The sequence below is a fragment of the Delphinus delphis genome, chromosome 6 (assembly GCF_949987515.2).
Source record: "Delphinus delphis chromosome 6, mDelDel1.2, whole genome shotgun sequence".
Taxonomy (NCBI): domain Eukaryota; kingdom Metazoa; phylum Chordata; class Mammalia; order Artiodactyla; family Delphinidae; genus Delphinus; species Delphinus delphis.
This window is the reverse complement of record NC_082688.1, coordinates 103,960,198-103,982,816: the sequence shown is the minus strand read 5'-3', so window position 1 is coordinate 103,982,816 and position 22,619 is coordinate 103,960,198. Positions and strand designations below refer to the sequence as shown.

The 22,619-nt window shown below is 52.1% G+C and overlaps 1 protein-coding gene across 4 annotated transcripts in view; it reads right to left on the bottom strand.

The window, feature by feature from the left end:
- Positions 1-222: 222 nt before the first annotated feature.
- The window catches only part of LOC132427572 (L-gulonolactone oxidase), a 32,365-nt gene continuing 9,968 nt past the window's right edge, over positions 223-22,619 (bottom strand). Inside the window, exons 5-13 of one of the 4 annotated variants that reach the window (XM_060015216.1) lie at positions 21,523-21,558; positions 20,746-20,836; positions 17,241-17,426; positions 9,818-9,925; positions 8,904-8,980; positions 5,099-5,248; positions 4,110-4,274; positions 2,492-2,582; positions 223-1,841 (exon numbers count right to left, since the gene is read on the bottom strand). In XM_060015216.1, the coding sequence (XP_059871199.1) occupies positions 1,713-1,841; positions 2,492-2,582; positions 4,110-4,274; positions 5,099-5,248; positions 8,904-8,980; positions 9,818-9,925; positions 17,241-17,426; positions 20,746-20,836; positions 21,523-21,558 (1,033 nt within the window). In that variant the 3' untranslated portion in view covers positions 223-1,712. The remainder of the gene's footprint in view (positions 1,842-2,491; positions 2,583-4,109; positions 4,275-5,098; positions 5,249-8,903; positions 8,981-9,817; positions 9,926-17,240; positions 17,427-20,745; positions 20,837-21,522; positions 21,559-22,619) is intronic. The other 3 variants (XM_060015217.1, XM_060015218.1, XM_060015219.1) reach the window with 3 other exon arrangements.

Sequence of the window (22,619 nt, the reverse complement as noted above, 5' to 3'; positions counted from 1 at the left end):
GGAGCACAGGCTCCAGAGGCGCAGGCTCAGTAGTTGTGGCTCACGGGGCCAGTTGCTCTGCGGCATGTGGGATCCTCCTAGACCAAGGCTCGAACCCGTGTCCCCTGCATCGGCAGGCAGATTGTCAACCACTGCACCACCAGGGAGGCCCGTTTGTCTTTTTTTTTTTTTCTTTTTTTTTTTTGTGGTACGCGGGCCTCTCACTGCTGTGGCCTCTCCGGCCGCAGGGCAACAGGCTCCAGATGCGCAGGCCCAGCGGCCATGGCTCACGGGCCTAGGCACTCCGCGGCATGTGGGATCCTCCCGGACCGGGGCACGAACCCATGTCCCCTGCATCGGCAGGCAGACTCCCAACCAGTGCCCTTTGTCCATTTTTGATCAGCTGTTTGTTTTTGTGTTGTTGAGGAGTTCCTATATAGTCTGCGTATTAACCTCTTATGAAACATATGATTAAAATATACATTTCTGGATGCCAGGAACCTGTCTTAAGGTTCTTTTTTTAAAAGAGTAAATTTAGTTATTTAATTTTTGGCTGCATTGGGTCCTTGTTGCCACGCACGGGCTTTTAGTTGCAGTGAGCCGGGGCTACTCTTTGTTGTGGTGCGTGGGCTTCTCACTGTGGTGGCTTCTCTTGTTGTGGGCATGGGCTCTAGGCGTGTGGGGTTCAGTAACTGTGGCACTTGGGCTCAGTACTTGTGGCTTATGGGCTCAGTTGCTCCGAGGCATGTGGGATCTTCCTGAACCAGGGCTCGAACCTGTGTCCCCTGCATTGGCAGGCGGATTCTTAACCACTGCACCACCAGGGAAGCCCCTTAAGGTCCTTTTAATTCCCCCAAAGCACTTGGCACCTTGTAGATGTTCAACAAGAGCCTGGTGAAAGAATAGCCACAAAGTGTGGTAGGTCAGAGACAGCTTGAAACTAAGTTTGCAGGAGGGATATGAAGAGCATTTTCCAGGCAAGTCCGAGACCCGTTACCTCTGGAAGGCAGTCGGGGAATCAGGGAGCCCCCTGCTCCCAAAGGATTACCTTGGAGATGAAGAGGAGGGAGCAGAGAGTGAATGAACTCTTGGCCTTTATTAAAAAGAAGGCAAGGAGAGTCCCACTCCCCAAACATCCCCTGGAATAGACACACTGTAGGTCGGGCTATGGGAGGTCAGATGAACAGGTGGACCCTCTGGACGAGGGCAGTCCCAGGGCAGGGGGCACGCACCTGAGCATCTGAAAGACCCTCGAGAGTGAAAGAAAGCAGAGCACAGAACACACGACCTCTGTGCCCAAACACATGCCAGGGGGACCCCTCCCTGAAAGGGTGGGCGAGGGATCCCTGGAGCTCCGGACACCCAACCAGCGGGTGGAACCTGTGAAAGGCTGAATCCTGACCTCCTAGACACACAACATTTGGGGGCTTCTCTGTCTTCTGGGAAACAGGATGTGGTGATTGCAGGCTTGGGCTGAAAGGATGCGGCTGAAGAGGTAAATGGGGATTTGGTGCTCTTCCTTACATGGGGTTCCTGTGAGGATGAGGGAAGTGGGAGCTGCCCGGATCCAGACTCCTTACTCTGGGTTAGAGCAGCTGTGGGCACCGTGGCAGAGCGCCTGGGGGAAGAGGTCTGTTCCCCATCAGGCCGGAGGGACGCTGAGCCTTCAACCTCATGGGAAGTGGGCCTGGGGAATGGGATGGGGTGGGCTCGACGTGTTTTCTGTTTGGGCTTCAGTAGAACACCTTCTCCAGATATGCATTCAGGAACATCCCCGAGGGGTCCAGCTTTTCTCGGATGGCACAGAACTTCGGAAAGGCAGGATACATTTTCTCGAAGTCCTTCCGGGTGCAGTTGTGGGCCTGAGGAAGCAACCAGATACAACAGGCCTCGTTCCCTGGAACCAGCATTGCAGCGGGGCTGCAAACAGGCCCCCACGTCTGGATGCCTGCATGTGTGACGCTGCTACCCCCAGGCACACACAAGCACATACATGCATGCATTCATTCACATGCACCTATAATGTAGAGACCCAAAGAGGAGGGAGGAAGTTCTTGGAAAGTAAAGAAGGAAGGTGTTAAAATGCAGCATTAAACTTCCCGTTCCCTTTGCCACCTGGCAGTGTGTGAGTGGAGAGGGCTCTGGCCCCAATTCAACTGCTACTTAGTAAGTAAGTCCCGTCACCTCTGAGAGACCCCTAGTTTCCTGTCTGTTAAATAGACCCACTGCCTTATCCTGCTCGTAGGGTTACTATGAGAATTAAATAAAATGAAAGGTGAGGAAGTTTTCTGAAAACTCAGAGAATTAGTCACTGGGCTGTTGGAACATGAATGCAGAGGGAAGATGGGTCTGGTTAGGGTCGTGGGGGCCCTCCTTCCTGTCACTTGCTCAGCCCAAGTTTCCCCACATCTAAGCCTTGGGCAGGCAGGGCAACTGGGACGAGAGGCGCCCTCTGGTGGAAGCCTCCGCTCACAGCAGCTGCCCAGCTGACAACCCCCATGAAACATCCTACCTTGGCCCAGTGGGGCCTGCCCCCCACCTTCTTCATGATGGTCTCGTAGGCCAGCCAGTAGTCCAGCCGCGGCACGTCCTTGCCGTAGGGCCTGGGGAGGGGGCAGAAGGAGGTGAGGCCCTGTCTCTGCTTTGCAGGGTCCCACCCACTGTTATCAGGCACCTTGCCTGTGCCTTCAGGACATGGACAGCAGTGACCCAGCACCTTGAGGGCTTCTGCTCAGAAGGATTTGGAAAAGGTTTACATCCTCTTGCATATTTTTTAACTGGCCCCTGAAAGTTGTCATGAGTTTAAATAATTTTAAAGATTTGTGTGTGTGTATGTGTATATATATATATATATATATATATACACACACACACACATATATGTATGTATATTTATACACTCATGTAGCTTGAAGATTTCAATTTTAAATCTAAATATTTTAAAATGTAAATTAAAAAAATTTAATGTAAAGATTACTTTAAGGAGATATATATATATATATATATGTATATATATATATATATATATATATATACACACACACACACAGACACACACACACACACACAAACCTTAAAAATAAACATTTATATCAGAATCCCCTCATTGATGTATGGAAAGCACGGCCATATAACCTAGTTGGTCAGTCCTGCAAAGTCAGATTTACTGACAGAAAAAATCGAAGTCAGAGCTTTAAACAATTCAAATGTTATGATGCAGCCTCATGGCAACTTTCTCACTTCTGAATTGACGTGCACAGGTAGGGATAAGATAGACCAACAGATGTGGATGAGGCCGGCTGCAAGTTTGTCCCTACATGAAATAAGCCGCCTCTCATTCAGTACGTGTTTCAGAAACTCTCTTCTGGCTTCGGGGACTCCCGCCAGGACAGCGCCTTCTTGAATTGGCCCTTGGGATCCCTTGAGTCTGGGGTTTTTTACATGCTGGAGAAATACAGCATAGTAAGATTCAGGCTGGGAGAGCGTATATTTGTCTTTTGCAAAGTCAGAGAAGGGCTATTATCAATGGGGGATGGGAAGGAAGGAAGACATGTCTAAGGCAGGAAGTTTTAGAAAAGAGGAGCTTCTTAAACCGTCCATGTCCATAAGCCTCATACAAGAGATTACTGCGCAACTAATCAGGAAAAAACGCAGTCGTGAGCTTAAAGTATCGGCACAGGGCCTGGCGGAGCCGGTTAAGATGGGCAAATGCATCCAGGCCTGATTCTCTTTTTGGTTGAACTGAAACCTGGCCTCAGAATCCTTCTCGACACAGTTCCAGGCTCTCGGAATCACTGACTAGGGCAGGCACATGAGATAGCATAGACTTGTCATTCAGTAATATCAGCTTCACAAGTAGTAGCTACGCATATTAACATTAACATTAATATTACATATTCATTAATATTAATGACTGCATTAACATAACATAGGCTAGAAAGGGTGGTCCTAGGAACTCGAAGGAGAGAAAGACGATTTTCTGCGGCCAGGATCAGGGAAGTCTCCTGGGAGAGGGTGGCATTTGAACCGGCCTTGAAAGCTGGGGAAGGAGAGGGGGTTCCTTCGAAGCAGGGTGGCAGGGTGGGGGTAGGGAGCCCAGCCCCACCCTGCCCCCTCCGCGCGCTGCTCACCTGTACATGATGATGTTCATGTAGCAACTGTCGCGCTGGAAGCAGGGGCTCAGCAGGATGTCGTCCCCCCGGGTGAAGCGCACCTCCACGGGGTAGTGGGCCACCACCTTGGGGTGCGCCTCCAGCATGGCCTTCAGCTCCAGCAGGGCCTCCTTGGTCTTCTCTCTGCACTCGGCCCAGGCGGATGGAACCCAGACCTCAAGAAGGGGCCTCCTGAGCTCCCGTGAGGCTCTGCATGGCTTCCCAGCCTTGGGGGCCTCGGGGATCCCGGTCCCCAGGAGGCCCCTTCCTCATGGCTGCTCTCAAAGTCCTCCTCACAGAAGAGGATACCTACCAACTGCTCCCAGCTCAGATCCCAGGGCCCCCGCCCAATCGGGGGCTCCCCTTGGGTCTCTGACCACAGCTGTCCCATGCCCCGGCCTCCTCTTCTTCAGACAGAGTCAGGTCACTCTGATTCCAAGACTTCTACTTTTTCTAATAGTCCTACCCCAAGAGTGTGGTGGTCTCAGCCCCTGAACATGGTAACAGAGGCATCCCTTAAGCCCTGGGCACCAACCACCGCCCCCCCACCTTTTCTTGGAGAGGGACAAAGAGGGGCAATTCAGAGAGAAAGCTGCAGTGATCTGGGCTACAGACCTAGCCTCAGTCCCGAGGGGGGTGTGTCCCTCGGAACTGAGATGCAGAGTACCAGCCCCCAGCCTGCTCCATGGACTCTGCCGACCGAGGGACCAGATGCTGGCCAGCCTGCTGTTACCCGGCCGCATGGCTGGAGAGGAGCTGATGGGGAAAGCGGAGGGGATCCCCTGGCTGGTCTCCCTGAGAGTCACAATGGTGCAAGGGCACCGGATGGGGATTCAGAGCCTCCAGTTTGCCCCCCACTAATAACAGGTAGAACGGGGAGCCTGGTTGGCAGTGTACGTGCTAGGGCAGATCCCAAGGGAATCTGTTTGTTGCCGACCCGCCCGCAGGCTGGCCCACACAGCCCCTACCTGGGGATGGCCCAGTCCTGCACGTGTTGCTTGAAGCGGCACTCGTAGGTGAAGATCTTGTGGCTGCGGTTGCAATTTTCCTTCTTCCCATTGAACAGGAGCCAGAAGAAAAAGCGGTTGATCCAGCCCACGAGGCCTGGGAGGAAGGTGCTGGGGGCACAGGGCAGAGGGGCCTGTGATCATCGTATTATCCAGCAGTGAGTGAGCGCCGGCTGTTTGCTGGGCGCCGGGTCGAGTCCTTTACAAACCAGGACTTCATTCTCCACATACTCTGCCACGTACGCTTACCTACAGCCTGGAAATCCCTCCAGGGAATGTGCATATCGCCCCTCCATCACTCTCTCCATGGCTGCCCCGTGATCCGTTATGGATTTTATCTCACATTTTATCCCTCTCTTCCCCTTTAATGACTAGGTTATTTTCAGGGTTTGGGTTTGGTGAAAAACCCAAACTGTGATTAAAAAAAAAAAAAACACGTAACATAAAATTTACCACCTTAACCATTGTTTAAGTGTACAGTTCAGTAGTGTTAAGTATATTCACATCGCTGTGTGGTACATCTCCAGAATCTTGCAAAACTGAAGCTCTGTCTCCACTAAACAACAGCTCCCCATTGCGCCCTCCCTCCAGCCCCTGGCAACCCCCATTCTACTTCCTGTCTCGATGAATTCGACTACTCTGGGTGCCTCATAAAAGTGGAATCACACAACATTTGTCCTTTTATGTGTCTGGCTTATTTCACTTAGCATAATGTTTTCAAGATTCATCCACATTGTAGCATGTGTCAGGATTTCCTCCCTTTTTAAGGCTGGATCGTATTCCGGTGTATGGACATACCCCATCTTGTTTATCCAGTCATCCATCGGATACCTGTGTTGCTTCCACCCTTTGGCTGTTGCAATAATGCTGCTGTGAGCACAAGTGTGCAAATATCTCTTTGAAATCGTGCTTTCAGTTCTTTCTGATATATCCTCAGAAGTGGAATTGCTGGGTCATACGGAAATTCTATTTTTAACTTTTTGAGAAACCTCCATACTGTCTTCCCCAGCGGCTGCACCAGTTTACATTCCCACCAACAGCGCAAAAGGGTCCAATTTCTCCACATCCTCGCCCAAACCTGTCATTTTCGGTGTAGTACCACCACATGCCACACCATCGCAAAGGTCTTTGTACTTATATCCTTACCAGATTGCTGGGGCAAAGGGCAGGCAGATTTTAATTTCAGCAGGTTGCTGCCAGTTTAATTTCCATACGGGCTGTAGTAATTCACCCTCCTTCCACACCTGGCCATCCTGGGAGGACTTGATTGCTGTAAGCGGCCAGTGGGGGCCAGTGGCCTAGCATGGGGGCTGGGCTTATGGATTCTTGTGTTTGGAAATGAGCTGCCCAAGGAATTGCAAAGGGAAGGCTCTGCGCTTCTTGGGCCACGAAGGAGCTGTCACCTGGCTTTCTGCTCTGGGAAACTCATTCACCAAGTCACATTCTTCCAAATGTATACTTACACACACACACAGATTAAAGTTCATTTTTTTTGTCTTTATAAAAGAAATCCATTTTCACTGTAGATGTGTTGGGAAGCCAAGAAAGCAAAATCAGCCTTCTCCTTGCTTCTCCTTCTCCTGCAGGGGTTGGGAGGGTGAAGGGTACACGCTGCAGGGGTTGGAAGGGGAGGAGAATGCTGTCTCTCTCAAGGCAGATGCTCTCTGGTGTCCCAGGCCAGCACGGCCATGGGGCAGCTCCCACCGGCCCCAGGGCACCAGGCTGTTCTCAGCACAGGAGCTGAGCTTGGCCCTGGTCCTGGCTGACGCTCCAGGGATCTGTTCCCGAGAAAGCCTGTCTCTCTGTCCTGGTCAGCCAGGGCCAACACCATCACCCCTACAGTTGACCGCTACTGAACACCTCAAGGACAGAGACCAAGCTTTTCGTTAGCATTTCCTACACAAATACTATGAGCCTCCCCTAGGTGCCAGGCGTTCTCTGGGGCTCTGAAGATTGACAGTGACAGGACAGACAGCATCCCTGCCCTCATGGGGCTACAGTGAGTCTGATCGCAAAGCAGCCATTAAGTCACCAGGTACCCAATCCATTATGTTAGTTTTCATTCCCGCATCCTTGGGCACATAGTTCAGCGAGAGGCCCAGAGCTGCAGGGATGAGGCTGAGCGGATGCAGTTTCCAGAAGACATGAAAACGGGGGCCACATGGGCTGTGCTCAGAGGTCACGGAGCTCCCCCGGAGCATCCGCCCTGGCTAGGATGTGCCAACTGTGATTTACAGCCCAATTCATTTAGATGCTCCCTGGGCCCGGACTCCACAGACACAAGCACATAAAGCTGCCAGGCTGCTGTGATGGAAGGGGAGAGAAGCTGGCTGGGCATTTTCCACTCTCACCCCCGATCCGTTATCTGATGGAGCGATGGCCTCTAGGTTGGACTCACCGTCTTTAAAAAGACACCAAAATCCTCAAGATAAAAGACTAGATGGCTACATTTGATAAAATTAAATACAGCTACACATCATAAAACACCATGAAAGTGAAAGATAAGACACCAACAGGGAGACCAACACACATAACCAACACACAAGGGAGACACCAACACACATAACCAGCAAAGGACTGGTGCTCAAGATACATGTAACTAAAGCTGTACAAAACACTAAGAAAAAAACAAGCCAATTTTTTAAAAGAACAAAGTGCGTAAATGGGCACCTCACAGAAGAGAAATCTGAAAGACCAATAAACTGAAAAGCTGGGCAGCCTTATTAATAATCAGGGAAATAAGAATTAAAAACCATAATGAGGTACCATAGCACACAAAAATTTAAAAGCCTGACAGGTCCAATTTTGTCCAGCTTATGGAGGACAGAGAATCTTACAGGGCTTGGCAGTTAACTTGGTATTACTACTTAGGAGAACAACTTGATCTTATAAAACTGAAGATGCTTATACTTGGTGACCCAGGAATTCCACTCATGATTATATACTCAAGACATCAGAAGCAAATTTCCAGAATGCTCACAGGAACGTTGTTTGTAATGGACAAAAAAATTCCTGGAGACAACCCAAATATCCATCAACAAGAGCATGGATACATACATTGTGGTAAGTGCGTACGGTGAAAAATGAATAATTACAGCTATTCATATCAACATGGAAAAATATCACTATCAAAGCTGAATTACCAATTTTTTCTTTCAGGATTCAGAAAACTACAGTATCAATAAAAGCAAGAGAATGATAAGCATAAAGTTTGGGGGGGGTTACCTTTTGGGGGAGATACTGTGATCTGGGAGTTCCACCAAGAGGACTCCAATTTTACTAGTGTTGTCTCACTTCTTAATACGGTAGCAACAACAAGATGTGGGTGCTTACTATATTAGTCTTTATATTTTAAATTTGTGTTGCCTATATTATTTCCATGTATGAAACATTTCAAAAATCTTTATCTGATGCCATTCCATGTCTTGGCTGGATACAGAGTCACCACTCAAGGCCCCATAAAACCTTCCCCATCACTCATAGTTACGTGTTTGGTAGCAGACATGGGGCCTGAGCCTGAGCACAGACTTCAGGCTGGGAAGGAGGTAAGAAACAGGACAATACGAAGCTTCATGACACCTGTGAGCCGGGGAGTGAGGCTTGGGCACTGGTATTTTTTAAAAAGCTCCCCAGGGTTGAAAACCCCTGCTCTGGACCCAGGAGACAGACCCAGTTTGCACAACTAAGTAGGATGTTGTTGTTCTGATGGACCACATCTGCAACAGTATATGGCAGGTGCTGGGAAAAGAGACACTTGCATTCCTACCTGATCCAGAGCAGGAACTCCAGTAAATAGAATCCAACAGCATAGTCCCAAAACCAGTTGGCCGAAGAGGAGGGAGGCTGGGAAGCAGAATTTGTGGTCAGTTTGGGGCCAGAGCTGAGTGTCTCCTTAGAAGGAGATGTGTCCCAGGAGAGGCTGTGTGTGTGTCCTGGGGGAAGGGTGACCCACCTGCCAGGATGATTGAACGCCTCACTTCCTACCGCTGATTCCCATGCCCTATCCCCTCGGTTTCATGCTTTTTGATATGTTCAGGTATTCGTGTATTTTGCACAAGACAAAACTGTGCATCTGTCCCTCCTCTTCAGAGCCCACGGGCCGGGTGTCCAGCAATCATCCTTTATGAGCCCTACACCAGCCCCTTACACACAGTAGGTGTCCTGGCTTTTGCCTGACTTGTTCAATCAACATCATCCTAAGTGATGGTTTTGTTTTCTTCTGCTGAGAAGGTCACGGTGGGGAGAAAAAACCAAGGGTTTCTTCACCTGTACGGTTGGGGGTGGGAAAGATGGGGGTGCTGGAGGGAAGGTGGGATGTATTAGCTGGCTTCTGAGGTCTAGCCCAGCTTCCTAGGACTCAGCCTATCCTGTCCTGCCCACACCTCTGTCCCCTGTTCCCCTGCCCCACATCTAGATTGTCTCTTGACCTCACCCCTACGCATCCCTCCCCGCAGACACATGGACCCTTACTGGGCCCACCTTCCTTCTTCCTTCCACCCTCTGGCCTTTTGTGCTTCTCTCCTCAGGCTCAGTGATGCTCACCCTTGCTTTTCCTCTCACCTCTCATGGCTCATCAGCACGATAACAGGCGTCAGGCACCCTGGGAGCTGGCGGGGGTGGGGGGTGGGGACGTGTGGGAATGGCGGGCTGTGTGTGAGGAGCGGAAGATGCCCCGGCTACCTTGTTGGTGTGGTCCTGGTAGATGACGCTGACGTTCTCGCTGTGCGGGAACCAGAGGAAGCGGAAGTATTCGGATTTTTTCAGGTGGCTGTCCAGGTTGTCAAGAACCTGTCCAAGGCAGGAGGGAGGAACAGAGATTATATTGGTCACAGGACGACGGTGGGGATGCTGGGAGCCAGAGCCCACCATCAAAAGAAAATACCTGAACTTGTCCTAACATTGCCAAATAGCACAGAATGTGTCTTATAAGATGCTGGACGTTAACAATACCCACTTACAGGTGGACTTCCTTTAGTAACTTAGAGGACAAAAATGACCTCTCATTTGTTCTGGCTTGAGTAATTACTATCTGAAGTTTGGGCAAGTGCCTCAGTTTCCTTATCTGTAAAGTGGGATTAATAACAGTACCCATGTCAGGATTGTTATGAAGATTAAATGCATTCATGCTTAGAAAGTGCTTAAAACGGTGTCACAAGCTTGGCGAGCCCTGTACAGGTACAGGCTGCTGCTGCTGCTACTGTTACATTGTCATTGTCATCATCGCTCATCTCCACAAGGCCTGACATGTCGGGGGCCCTCAATGGAATGGACAGGAGAGCCTTGCTCGAATACGGCTCATCGTTTGCACACGTGGAAATAACATCGCAGAGCAAATCACGTCTCCTTGACATCCATCAAGCTGATACAGGACAAGTTCTGAGCCAAAGCAGAGACGGATTTGGGGTTTGACAGGCAGCCGGGAGGGAGGGGAGGAGCAGTGGTCTTGGAGTAAGTTCTGGATTCAAGTCCTGGCTCCGCAGCTGCACGACCTTGCAGGAACCCCATCCCCTGAGCCTTGGTTTTCCCACCAATAACATGTGGGCACTTGTGCAGATGAAATGAAATAACCTATGCTGAAGCTTCCGAGTCGAGTGCCTGCCACGTGGCCTGTGCCCAGTGGAGAGTCTTGTTTCTGAATGTGAGCAATGCTGCCACACATTTAGGGCCCCGGCCCTATTCCCCACCCCCCGAGTTCTCAGCTGTGAGTCTCAGGAAGCCCTCTGAGGCCTCTGGGCAGCGTGTCTTCATCTGTAGAAACAAGACCTTAATAGTTTTCCTTCCTTCCTCCCTTCTTCCCTTCCTTCCTTCCTTCCTTCCTTCCTTCCTTCCTTCCTTCCTTCCTTCCTCCCTCCCTCCCTCCCTCCCTCCCTTGACTGTTGTGAGGACCAAGGGAGTTGATGGATGTGAAAGCAGTTGATAAGCCGTTAAACACAGCTTGTGATTTCCGCATCTGATCAGGAAGGGAGGTGAAGCCAAGGTGAAGCGCTGAGATGAGCCCACCTAAAACTTCAGTTTGGAGCATCTGGGAGCAGTGGGGGAACTTTAGAATTCTAGATCCTTGTCATCACTTCAGGGAGGCCCCCTAACTTGTTAACCGATGCTTGATGGGGCCTGGGGGATACAGGAATGGGTTGCCTTCCAGTGACCCGGCTGCCATGCTAAACCTCCCCCGGCCCATGCCAGGCCCAGGCTGCCGGTCACCCTATTGCATCTCCGCATGTGTCTCTCCAGTCTTCCCTATAATCCGCTCCTGCTGCCAAGGACGGTGGCTGACTTAGCTGCCTTCTTCGCTCTCACCGGCCCTCTCGTACTAGCCTCATAATTTGCTCCATTTTTCATCTCTCCAGACAATGTCACAGGGAAGCATCCCAAAACACAGCTCAAAAATCCCCAGCAGCGCTCCATTTCCTACGGAATCGAGCCCAAACAGTTCAGGACTAAGAAGCCTCCTTCTACAGACACTGTCCGGTACCTTCACCACTGGCCACGAGAGACAGTGGAGCACCTGGAAAGTGTGGGATCTGAACTGAGATGTATTGTAATTTTAAAGCTCCATGTAAATCCGCCCCCCCCCCCCCCCCGCCCCAAAGCTCTCTCTTTCCATTCTATTTATATCACATCCATCCCAGAAGTATATTACAGGTATTGAAGCATACATCTGTCTCTGAAATTCATCAAGCGTCTCCTACAGGTCAGTGACGATTTCATTCATATTTAGTTTTTCCCCAAGGGCAGAGATCAGCAAATTTTCTTTCTGTAAAGGTCCAGATAGTAAATATTTTAGGCTTTATCGTCTCTGTTCCAGCTACACAACTCTACCATGGTAGCGTGAAAGCAGCCACAGAGGATACGTTAACAAGGAGCGTGGCCGTGTGCCAATAAAACTTTATTTACAAAAGCAGGCAGTAAGCCAGCTCTTCTCTGCGGGCCGTAGTTTCCCAACCCCTTGCGCTAGAGCTGCTAGCGTAGCTCCTTGGACACAATAAATGCGGGAGGGCCCTATGATTCCTTATTTGAAGAGGAGGGCCTTTTCTGCTGGGCTATAGACCTGGGGAAAGTTCAGGAAGAAACTCCAGAACCCTGTTACTATCACTTCCCTCCTGACTGGGTGGTGGACCCCTGACCCATCACCTCCGGGCAGAGCTGATTTTCTCCTGGGAGAGCAGGGAACACAGTCTGGGGCTTGGATGGAGGATGGGGCTAGGACACGAGAGAGCAGAAAATCCCCCATTTCCTCGTGTCCCAGCATCCAAGGCCACCCTATATTGCCCGAATCTTAGCAGTAAATGTAGTGGTGCCCCTTTCTCAGCTCTGGTGACTGAGAGATGCGTGCCCAGATTTCCACCCCAAATGGAGTGATGAGAGCCACTGTCACATCACATTTTGTGCCTCTCTCCTGACCTCTGTCATTTCTTTTCCTCCCTGAATTAGAGGGACAAGGCATATCTTTTTCCCTGACACTAAACTCTAAGTTCCTGGAGACATGCACCACGCACGCTCCAGCTCTGTACCCTCTGTGCTCCCTAACTTAGCATGGAGTGGTGGCTGAAGGCTGGAGCCCATCCAAGGCCCATCCCATTGTGAGCTTAACTCTCTCCCTTCAGGGCCTACACACAATCCTATCTGGAGGAGGAGGGTCCCTAGGATCATGGATTTCCTCGGTCTGACCTGTGGTTCCTGGGAGCACCATCAAAGGGGTTTGGGCCCCAGAGGAAGTCTTCCTTGGCATGTTATTGGCATGAAGGGCTCTAGAGGATTCATTCCCCCAAAATTAGTGCCACTACTGAGTTGGTTCTTGGGACCTGGTTACCAGGCTCAAGAGCAGAAGCTGAGAGCTCCATGTCCCATGGCTGGGGGTTACCCAGTCATCAGCGAACGACCACCCAAGATAGTGGCAGGCATTGGGATGCTGCTGACAAGGCTGGTGTGTCCCTGGGACCAAACCTGCTTCCCAGAGTGTAGCGGGAGCGGGTGATGCAGGCAGCCAGCTGTACCCCTCACATCTCATTATGGTTGCATGGCATAAAGGGCAAAAGGCTGAAAGCTATTTCCAAAATCCTCATGTCTTCCCACGGGCTGTGATTTCATACCAATCAGACTGCAAAGAGTCAGAAATGCTGAGACTGTCACAAAAAGCCATGAAGGCTGCCCTTTTCTTGGCCTCACTGCCCAGAAGCACTGATTCCGAACTCCCCCTTCCCCTCATATGGCTTTGAGCAACCTTCAGAAACCGTGTTGGGATGTAGTTAAGGACATCAGTCACGGGAAGCACGGAATTGCACCTGAGATGGACCACACACAGCATGGGTGGGAGGAGATGCGGAAAATCCCAGAAAGGGATGGATTTTCAATAAATTCTTGACCCACTGACCTTGAGTTACCTGGTATTGAGGTCTGTATTTTGTGGACCCTGGGGAGGTAAAAAGACCTCAGATAACATCCCTGCTCTCCAGAAACTGACCACCAAGCAGGAAGGAGGAGGGAAAACAAATGTTAAGAGGCTGAGCAAATCAGGGCAACCAGCATGTGTGGCCTGGAAAGTGCAGTGTCAGATTCAGAGTCTAGAATCTACCCACAGAGCAGGGATCAGTAGGTAGTGTTCTCTTCGAATAAAGCCAGAGGGAGGACGGACTGAGGGTCCCTCTCTCGGAGGCTATAAAGGGCAGTGGACTCAAGTGCTGTGTGTCCTTGAGTCCTGACAGCAACCCTGTGGGGACAGTGGTGCTCCTATCCCTACTGTATCGGTGAGGAATCCAAGCTGGGGCTGCGGGAGGGAGGAACTGTGCAAAGTCACAGCGGGTCAGTGGAGAGGGCGGTCTGACTCAGAGAGGTGTCACAGGCTCTACACTGCACCCTCGTGGTAGTGGTAGCTTTCCTGGGACTCTTCTAGAGCTCAGGCTGGAAGCCCCAGGATAGATACACGTGCTGGATGGGAGGAAGGAAATAGGAAAGGAAAGACACACAAGGGAAGGAAAAGTGGCCGAGAAGCTGAATCTTCAAACCCGCCTTTACATGCAGGAAGCCATCGTCACAGTCCTTTGTCCTGGCTTCCGGTCCTCTCCTCCAGTGCCCTCCTGTGGCTCACGGCCAGCCCACCTGGAGTGCTTGGCCATCAGGGAGCCCACCCTCGTCTAGAGGGGACATGAGGCTGGGGGGCTGTGTGCATCTCGGAGCAGCTGCTACTTAGAGGCAAACGCTCGGGGCAGCGTGGTCTGCAGCCCCAGGGGAGGTGGGACAGCTTCCTAGACACCTGAATGGCAAGAAACTGGGAGCCGATGTCAACGTATGAACCCAGGAAGGTTTACTGTCTTCCTATCGGTTCTCAGGAACCTGCATGCTCCTGGAAGTGAGGCCCCGTTATTTTTCCTTTTGGATTAGAAGGAAAACCTCCATGCAACTCAAGAGTGAGGAACAACTGGTCTAGTGACGGTTCTCCGATTGGTCCTCCTTCCTTCCTCTATGGGCTGTTTCCTCTTATACGGAAGCAGCCTGGGTCTTGGATCCCACCTCCATCTTACACTTCTTCCCAAGCATTCCCAGCCCCTTGAAGGGGCCCCTTAAAGACTGCTCTGAGTGGAGAGAGGGCAAAAGTGAACTGAATGTGGGCCGATTGACTGTACATACTGCCGGCAGTAAATGCCAGGGCTGTAAATGCCACCCACCCTCTGTGCAGTCCTTATCTGTGGCCGGCGACTGGGGGCAGGGAAGGCTGTCCGTGAGCGTCCTGCATATGCTGATGCCGGGCCCGACAGAGACCTAAGCTGGGTGTAGGGCGCGGGGCGGCATAGCAGCAGGAGCCGCTAGTGGGTAGGGAGAGAATCCACGGGGGATCTGCTGACTCGTGGAAGAAGGGGAAGAGCAGGGTCTAGCCCCTGGAGGCCTTGCAGGATGGGCTGGGGTCCCAGGGGAAGGACGGGGCCTTCCCACCAGGGTTCACGCCCCTCCTTGGGGATAAGGGCCGAGAACGTCACCAGATGCTCCAGGGGAAAGAAAGAATAACGTAAGAGAGGACCCTCTGTCTCCAGGGCTGGGTGACGAGGTGCGGGCACAGTTTTGTATCGAAGTGTCGCACTGTTTACAGAACGTCCGCACTGAAAAGGACCTCGGGGTTCACCTAATCTGACCCCACTTTTAAAAGACAAAGAAACCGGGGCTCCAGAAGTTTGAAGGACTTGGTCAAGGTCACACAGACTGAGCTGCACAGTCAGGCTTGGGGCCCTGCCTGCTTCCCCAGAGCCCTTACAATATACTCGTTGAGTGTTATTGTTGTGTAACTCTGTGTGTGTGTGCACCCGGGGGCCAGTCCTACTTGCAAAAAAGAAGCAATCTCTTTATCTCTGGGTCAAAGTATTCAGCTTCGAAATGAACAAGTTCTGACCTAAGTGAGAGGCAGGAGAATAGATTCAACAACTAAGCACGTTAGAGCCCCTTTCTAGTTGAAGGGGGTCTCTGCCCAGCTCCCTTCTTTGCCTGAGATGCCCACCCACGCTTTAACCTGTCCACTGCTCCAGAGACCATTCTCACCGAGGTCAGCAACGGCTCCTGATGACCAGACCCTCGTGTTGATCCCTGATTCCCCACAGCGTTGGACTCCTGGCTGCTCTGTCCTGGACACTAAGTACTAAGGCTCCCTTCTCTCCTCCCCCAGACCCTCTCTCCGTGGGTGATCTCATCCACTGCCATGGTCAACCGCCCAGGGGGCTGTTGATCTCTGCTTTGGGCTGAAACGCATCTACCCCAAATTCATATATTGAAGCCCTCATCCTCAGAATGGGACTATATTTGAAGCTAGGGCCTGCCTGGAGTGAAAAAGAGGCCTAGATCTGCCCCTTAACCCTGGTCTGGGGAGGCAGACTGGAGGTGGCCCCCAAGAGCTCAGAGCCCGGGGTGGTTCCAGGCAGTCACATGGACCAGCCCCACCCGCATGGGGCTCCCTGGCTCAGCCATGCATCGTCATTGCCAAGCAATTCCTTCTGGGGCCAAAGCATCAGGCAGCTCATTTGCCAATACTGGTCCATGCAGGCTCAGCATTGATATTCTAGGGATGAATGCTGCGTCCCCTACAGGCATCCCCAGAATCACTTTCTCAGCCACCAACTGGGATTAAAGTTTCTGGGGTTAAAGTTTCACCAAACACCATGCCTCTGAGTAAAGGGCCTTGTGGATCTAAATCCTTTGCCTTGAGTTTTAATGCATTAGAAATTCCAGTGGTAAGGATTTTTAGACCAGATTCTAGGTAACAGTATTTTCCATTTGTCACTGACTAGGTACCATGGGGAACATGTTTTAATACTGAACTAGACACTTTGCAGGTGTTATCTGATTTAATCCTCAGATTCCATACTTTAAGGTAGACATGATTTACTGTGCTTTTAGATGAGGAAACTGAGGCTCAGCAAGGTTCAGTGGCTGGCTCAGGGTCACAGCGTGGAAGTGGTACTGCCAGCATTCAAGGCCAGGTCAATGTGGTCCCCAATCCCACCATAACCATGTGGGGCCAGTAGTGCTTGCATCACTGCCGACTCCATCTGCACAGAGGGTCTACCTGTATTGAGTGGTGAGGTGATTATGGAGGAACTCAAATGCCAAGGAACTTGGAACCATAGATTTGAGTCCTATAGCTTAGTGATCACCAGGGATAGGTCGATGCTTGCCAGGCATTTCAGGCCTACTCCATGCTACCCATCCATCCATCCAGTCATTCATCTCATTCATCCATCCATCCGTCATCCATCCATCCATCCATAATCCATTCATCCATCCATTCATTCATGCATGCATCCATCCATCATCCATCCATGTATCCATTCATTCATCCATCCATCCATCCAGCTAACCAACATGGGTTTTCATTCATTCAGAAAAACACTGCTATCAGAAGCTATCCTTTCTGCCCCCCATCATCCAGTTCCTCTGAGCTCCCCTGACCTGCTCACAAAGGGATACTGCTACAGTAACCTAGGGCCAACGAAGGTCTGGTGAGGTCAGCCCACTGCCCCATGCAGGGGGCCTACAGAGCCGCGGGGGCTCTCAGTGGTGCATGACTTACTAATACCCTCCATTTATTTTCTGAGGCTGAGCGGTGATGAAGGAGAGACAGTACCTCTGTCAAGGTTGAGGGAAAGGAAGTCTCCTGCAAGTAGAACTGAGGCACGCACTGCAGGGTGATGGTGAGGACGACTCCAAGGCTGCCCAGGTGCACCCGTGCCGCCTGGAACACCTCTGCGTTGCTGGACTCCGAGCACAAGAGAATGGTCCCGTCGGCCGTCAGGAGGGTCAGCGCCACCACCTGGCAGTGGGAGAAGAGCCACATTTCAGAACCCCTAGACTTTGCGTGATGCCCTCACTTCCCCGTTTGTCCTTGGAAGTGAGGCCAGGTGTCTCCTAGTCCCAGAAGCCCACCGTCATCTGGTCACAGGGAACTTTCCCAGCTGGGTCTCCAGTCACAGCCTGAGGGAGCCTCAGTCTTGGGGGAGGGAGGAAGGGGAAATGGGGAGAAGGAGGCTGTGTCTGGGTGGCATTGGCCCTCAGCCGATGTGGTTCCGTGGGACCCCAGTGGCTTGTCCTCCCACCACTGCCTTGGTCATTCTGTGGACTTCACACTCGGGACGCAGCGAGCTTGTCCTCTGCCGGAAGAAGTCTAAGATGACATAGGCTCCAAAGAGCCCTGAGGCCCTGGGTACAGGGGGCTTGTGAAGGCAAAGGGAGGGTGTGTGTGCATCCGGGGGAGAGCCGGCCCTGCTGTCCCAACACGCAGCCCGGGGACCAGGGTCCCCTGCAGGCACTCTCTGCCTGTTGCCCCCCTGGGCACCGACTCGAGTCCAGCTTCTCATTTGGGGACCTCTCACTTGCCTCAGGAACTAGATTCCCCTACTTGGCCACACACAACTGGAAACCTCTGGTCTCTGCAAAGAGTGGGCTGCGCAGTTGAAGACAGGCGGTTATCATCAGTATCCCTGCCCTTGGCCCCCATTTCCAGAGGAATCCTCTTGCATTGCCTGTGGAAGTACTTTTCCACACTCTGCTACCTGCTCGTTTGGATGCAAATTGCTTTCGACATGTGCAGTTGGCGGCTGGGTGCTCAGGGTGAGAGAACAGATACAGCTGAACTAATTCTAATTAACGAAAGAGGAGACATTGGCAGAAATGGGGCACGGTGGCCCTCTGTGGGAGTGAGGGCGTCAGAATGATTTTTATAAAAATCAGACTTTGGGGCTTCCCTGGTGGCGCAGTGGTTGAGAGTCCGCCTGCCGATGCAGGGGACACGGGTTCGTGCCCCGGTCTGGGAAGATCCCACATGCTGCGGAGCGGCTGGGCCCGTGAGCCATGGCCACTGAGCCTGCGCGTCTGGAGCCTGTGCTCCGCAACGGGAGAGGCCACAGCAGTGAGAGGCCCGCGTACCCCCCCAAAAAAAAAAAAAAAAAAATCAGACTTTGTCTGAGATCCAGGGCAAAGCATGAGAGCTGCCAGTGAAACACTGCAGCTGGGTCCAGTGACAATAAAGGTGGACAGTGGTTCACCAGCTGTGTGACCTTGGGCATGTGACTTAACCTCTCTGTTCCCTCATCTGTGAAATGAGGAGAATAACCAACTCAGAGAGAGTATGTGACGCACCCAGCTAACTGCCTGGGATACAGTGGATATTAAATATGCCAGTCCCCTCCCGTCTCCTGCGTGCAGGGGCCCATGCTGCTCAGCTGAGCCTCCTCAGGGAAGTGGCCAGTAAATCTCATGTGCATTTTGATTTCTGGCCACTCAGAATTCTTTTCCATACTCTGCTGATCATTTTGTAGAAACTGAGGCAACCAGCTTGACCTCAGCCCTGGAGAGCAGACTAGGACTGTGGCCAAATCTTGGGAGGGGTGGTTTATTATCCTTCAGCCCCAGTTACCACTGGGCTCTCCTGGACGGTGAACCCCGCTCTGAGAGGGTAACGACAAGTCTACGCAGGGCTCTGAGTGCCTGGGAATCAGGTGCCACAAAACCTACCTTGCTTTGCTTCGTGGTCGAATGCCCTGGGCCTTTCCCCTTCCCTGGCTCACGGCATCCCCTCAGGATGCCTCTCCCTTGCCTGGTGATTCTCTGAGGCTTTTGTGCTTGAAAGAGGGGGGAGGAAAAGGACAAGGGCCACCAGTGTGAGTGCATAAGGTTGATGAGAAAGCAAAGTGCGGATTTAAGGGACAGTAACTCTGAAGTGGCTCCCCCTCGTGGTGTGTGAGAAAACAAAGTGAATCCTTGGAAAGTGCTGTTGGTCATTTCCTTTCCACCCCATGCAGCTCTGGACTGGAGCACGTGGGACCAGCTCCCAGAAGCCACAGTCGGACAGCACCTGCCGGGGTGTCCGTCTTCCTTAGAACAGAGGAGCCGTGCTCCTGGCTGGCTGACTGGGGAACACGTGAGCCATCAGTGCGGTCAGTGCTGCCACGATGCTGAAATTTCTTTGACAGTGTAGTGTGGGCTCTGGAAAGGGCCTTGTCCTACATACAAACCCATCACAAACATGTACTGAGCACTAACTGTGTACACTCAGCTAAGCACCTGCATGCACTGCTGTTGCGATCATCCCCATTCTCCAGGGGAGCAAACTGAGGCAGCCAGAGGGAAGAGACCTGTCCCCTCCCTGGTCACACAGACAGTAGTCAAAGAGCTGAGAGGCAAAAGCCAAACCCCAGCACTTAGCAGTGATGTTCCGATGGCCAGAGGCCACATGGCCCAGAGTGTAGGTGGACTTTGGCAGGGAGGCACGCGGTGAGTTATGGCCAGCATGAGGGTCTCTCTCTCTCCCCCGAGGGTGAGCGGCCAGCCTCCACGGGTACCCCCCAGCAGCCTGCTTCACGGAGCCATAGCCTGGCCTGTTAGAAGCTCCTCCTAAAACTGAAAGTTAAAGGAGTTTGCCCCCCAAAGGGGTGGCTCCTGACGCAGGCGTCGTGAACTGTCATCCAGCCCCCTGGCATTGACACATGCTGTCTCATTGAACACTCTCCCTGGGTTGAGGAGTATTCTCCCCAGGTGACAGCTGAAAACAGGGATGTCCAGAGGAGTTAAAAATCTGCCTACGTGCTGCACACAGCACACATCAGGCTTAGGTCTGGGGCGCAGGTCTGAGCCCCAAACTTGTGCCCCAAACTGGGCTCTCGTGAAGTTTAAGAAATGCTTTTTGGTGAAGGTCAGGTGCGGATCCCAGGCCCGCCTGTGCTGGGCTCCTTCCTGGCTCCTCCCCGACTTGCTAATCTGGAAAGTCCCCTCGCTTTGCCTGGCTCCTGCCTAAGACCTTTCAATGGGGATGGACCACTTTGCTCTGCTTGCCCTTTTCCCCAGGGTGGCCAGGAGGCTCCTGAGAGGCAGGGCTGCGTCAACATGCACGAGGGCGCCTTCGTCACTTATGTCTGCTGGAAACGGATGAGGGTTAGGGGAGACGATGTTTCTGAAGGAGCCCTGCCGAGTCTCCGTCAGAGGCGAGACCGGGTGGGTTTGAGGCCCTCGTGGAGCTGTGCCGACACTGCCCCGGAGTACCTGCTTGTCCAGCAGCCACGGTGCAAAGGGGTGAAAGGGGCTCCGTCCCAACCTCCCCTCTCCCTGGCAGTCAGCGGCGAAGCAGATAGACTCACCTGGGTGGCTAGGATGCCGTGCTTGATCCCCGTGTTGTGTGTTCCGGACCCGATGACGCCAGCTGCAGTCACGTCTGACACGGCTCCCAGGCTGCAGGGAGGGGGAGGGACGAAGGGACCAGTTAGGCTTCCTGTGACAATGCCCCCTAGGGTTTCGGTGGGAGGCCCCTCAGAGCAGAATAGTTGACCCATCTCCTGCCTGGTAATCTCATCCCCAACTTACCACATCTTAGATCGTCTGACTCAAGCCAGCCCTTGTCTGTGGGCCGCGTGGCCCGTCAGATGAGCTAGTGGGGATACGGCTCAGCTCCGAGGGGAGGCCTGCCTGCCTGCCTCGGGCTTTCTGCGGCCTAGAACATCCCTTTCCTCCGACCTCCACCTGCCAGCAATATCTTCTCCACCAACCACAGGCCAAACGCTCCTACTAAGACTTCTCCAGCCCCAGCCTGTTGAGGCCTGTAGAGTCCCCATGCCAGAACTGCACACACAGCCATCCCAGGATGGTAGGAGGACGCAGGAGAAGGAGACCACGTCACCCCCTGCTCAGAAACCTCCAGGGTCCCCCGGGGCCTCCAGGATCAAGCCCGCACCCCTCAGCCTGGTGTTCCAGGCCCTGGAACAAATAATAAGAGGGTGCTGTGTGCACGAGGACCAGATTCCCAAAGGGGAATAAGACGCCTCCACCGGCGTGGGCTCTGAGGACAGGAATTAGCAAGATGTGCTCAGGTCTCAGGGTCCAGGAAAGACGGTGGGTCAGGAGTTTTTCAGAAATCTTACTTCTCAGGAGCTTTCTCTGAGACATCCCAGCCCCGTCTGAAAGGAGAAAGGAACCAGTGTTTACAGAAGGCCCACTGGGAGCCAAGGAGATTGGAGCCTTGCACGCTACACGACAGCTTCACGATAGCCCAGTTGCCTTGGTTCACACTTGAGAAATGGGCCCGGCCGGCAGGGCAGGGATCGGACCCAACCTGGCCCTCAGCACAGACCCAGGGCCCCAGAGGCAGGAGGGCCCTGGCTTCCAAAGAGGCAGATTGACAAGGATGAGAAAATCTAGCCTCGTACCCTCCTGCAATGGGACCTGGGGCGGCCCTGGTGAAACAGGAAGAGGAGGAAAGGAACCGAAGCCTCTTCCTTCCTCTGCCCTCACCCTTGCGTCACTCTTACCTTTTTGTCCACATTAGTTGGGTGACTTGGTGATATCACCCCTTGTGAAAATACCAGAATGTTAAAAGAAGACCACAGAAATCCTGTCGCAGGGAATGCCCCAGCGTGTGGACAGGCAGATGCGCGAAGACGTTCATCACAGCGTCATGAACGATAGTGAAGAACTGAGGACGACCACGTGCCCATGACAGGGGAGGGGATGGTTCACCAACCTGCAGTAAGTCTACCCTTGTCCATGAAGCTCACAGAGATTAACGAGCAACACGGAAATGGGCTTGGGACCACGTTAAAAGAAAGAGCTGATCTAAGTGTCCATTGACAGATAAATGGATAAGGATGTGGTACGTATATACAATGGAATATTACTCAGCCATAAAAAAGAATGAAATAATGCCATTTGCAGCAACATGGATGGACCGAGAGATTATCATACTAAGTGAAGTAAGTCAGACAGAGAAAGACTAATACCATATGCTATCACTTATATGTGGAATCTAAAATACAACACAAATGAACTTATTTACAGACCACAAGTGGCCTCACAGACATAGAAAACAAACTTACGGTTACCAAAGGGGAAAGAGAGGGATAAATTAGGAGTTTGGGATTAACACATACACACTACTATATATAATATAGATAACCAACAAGGACCTACTGTATAGCACAGGGAACTATATTCAATATCGTGGAATAACCTATAATGGAAA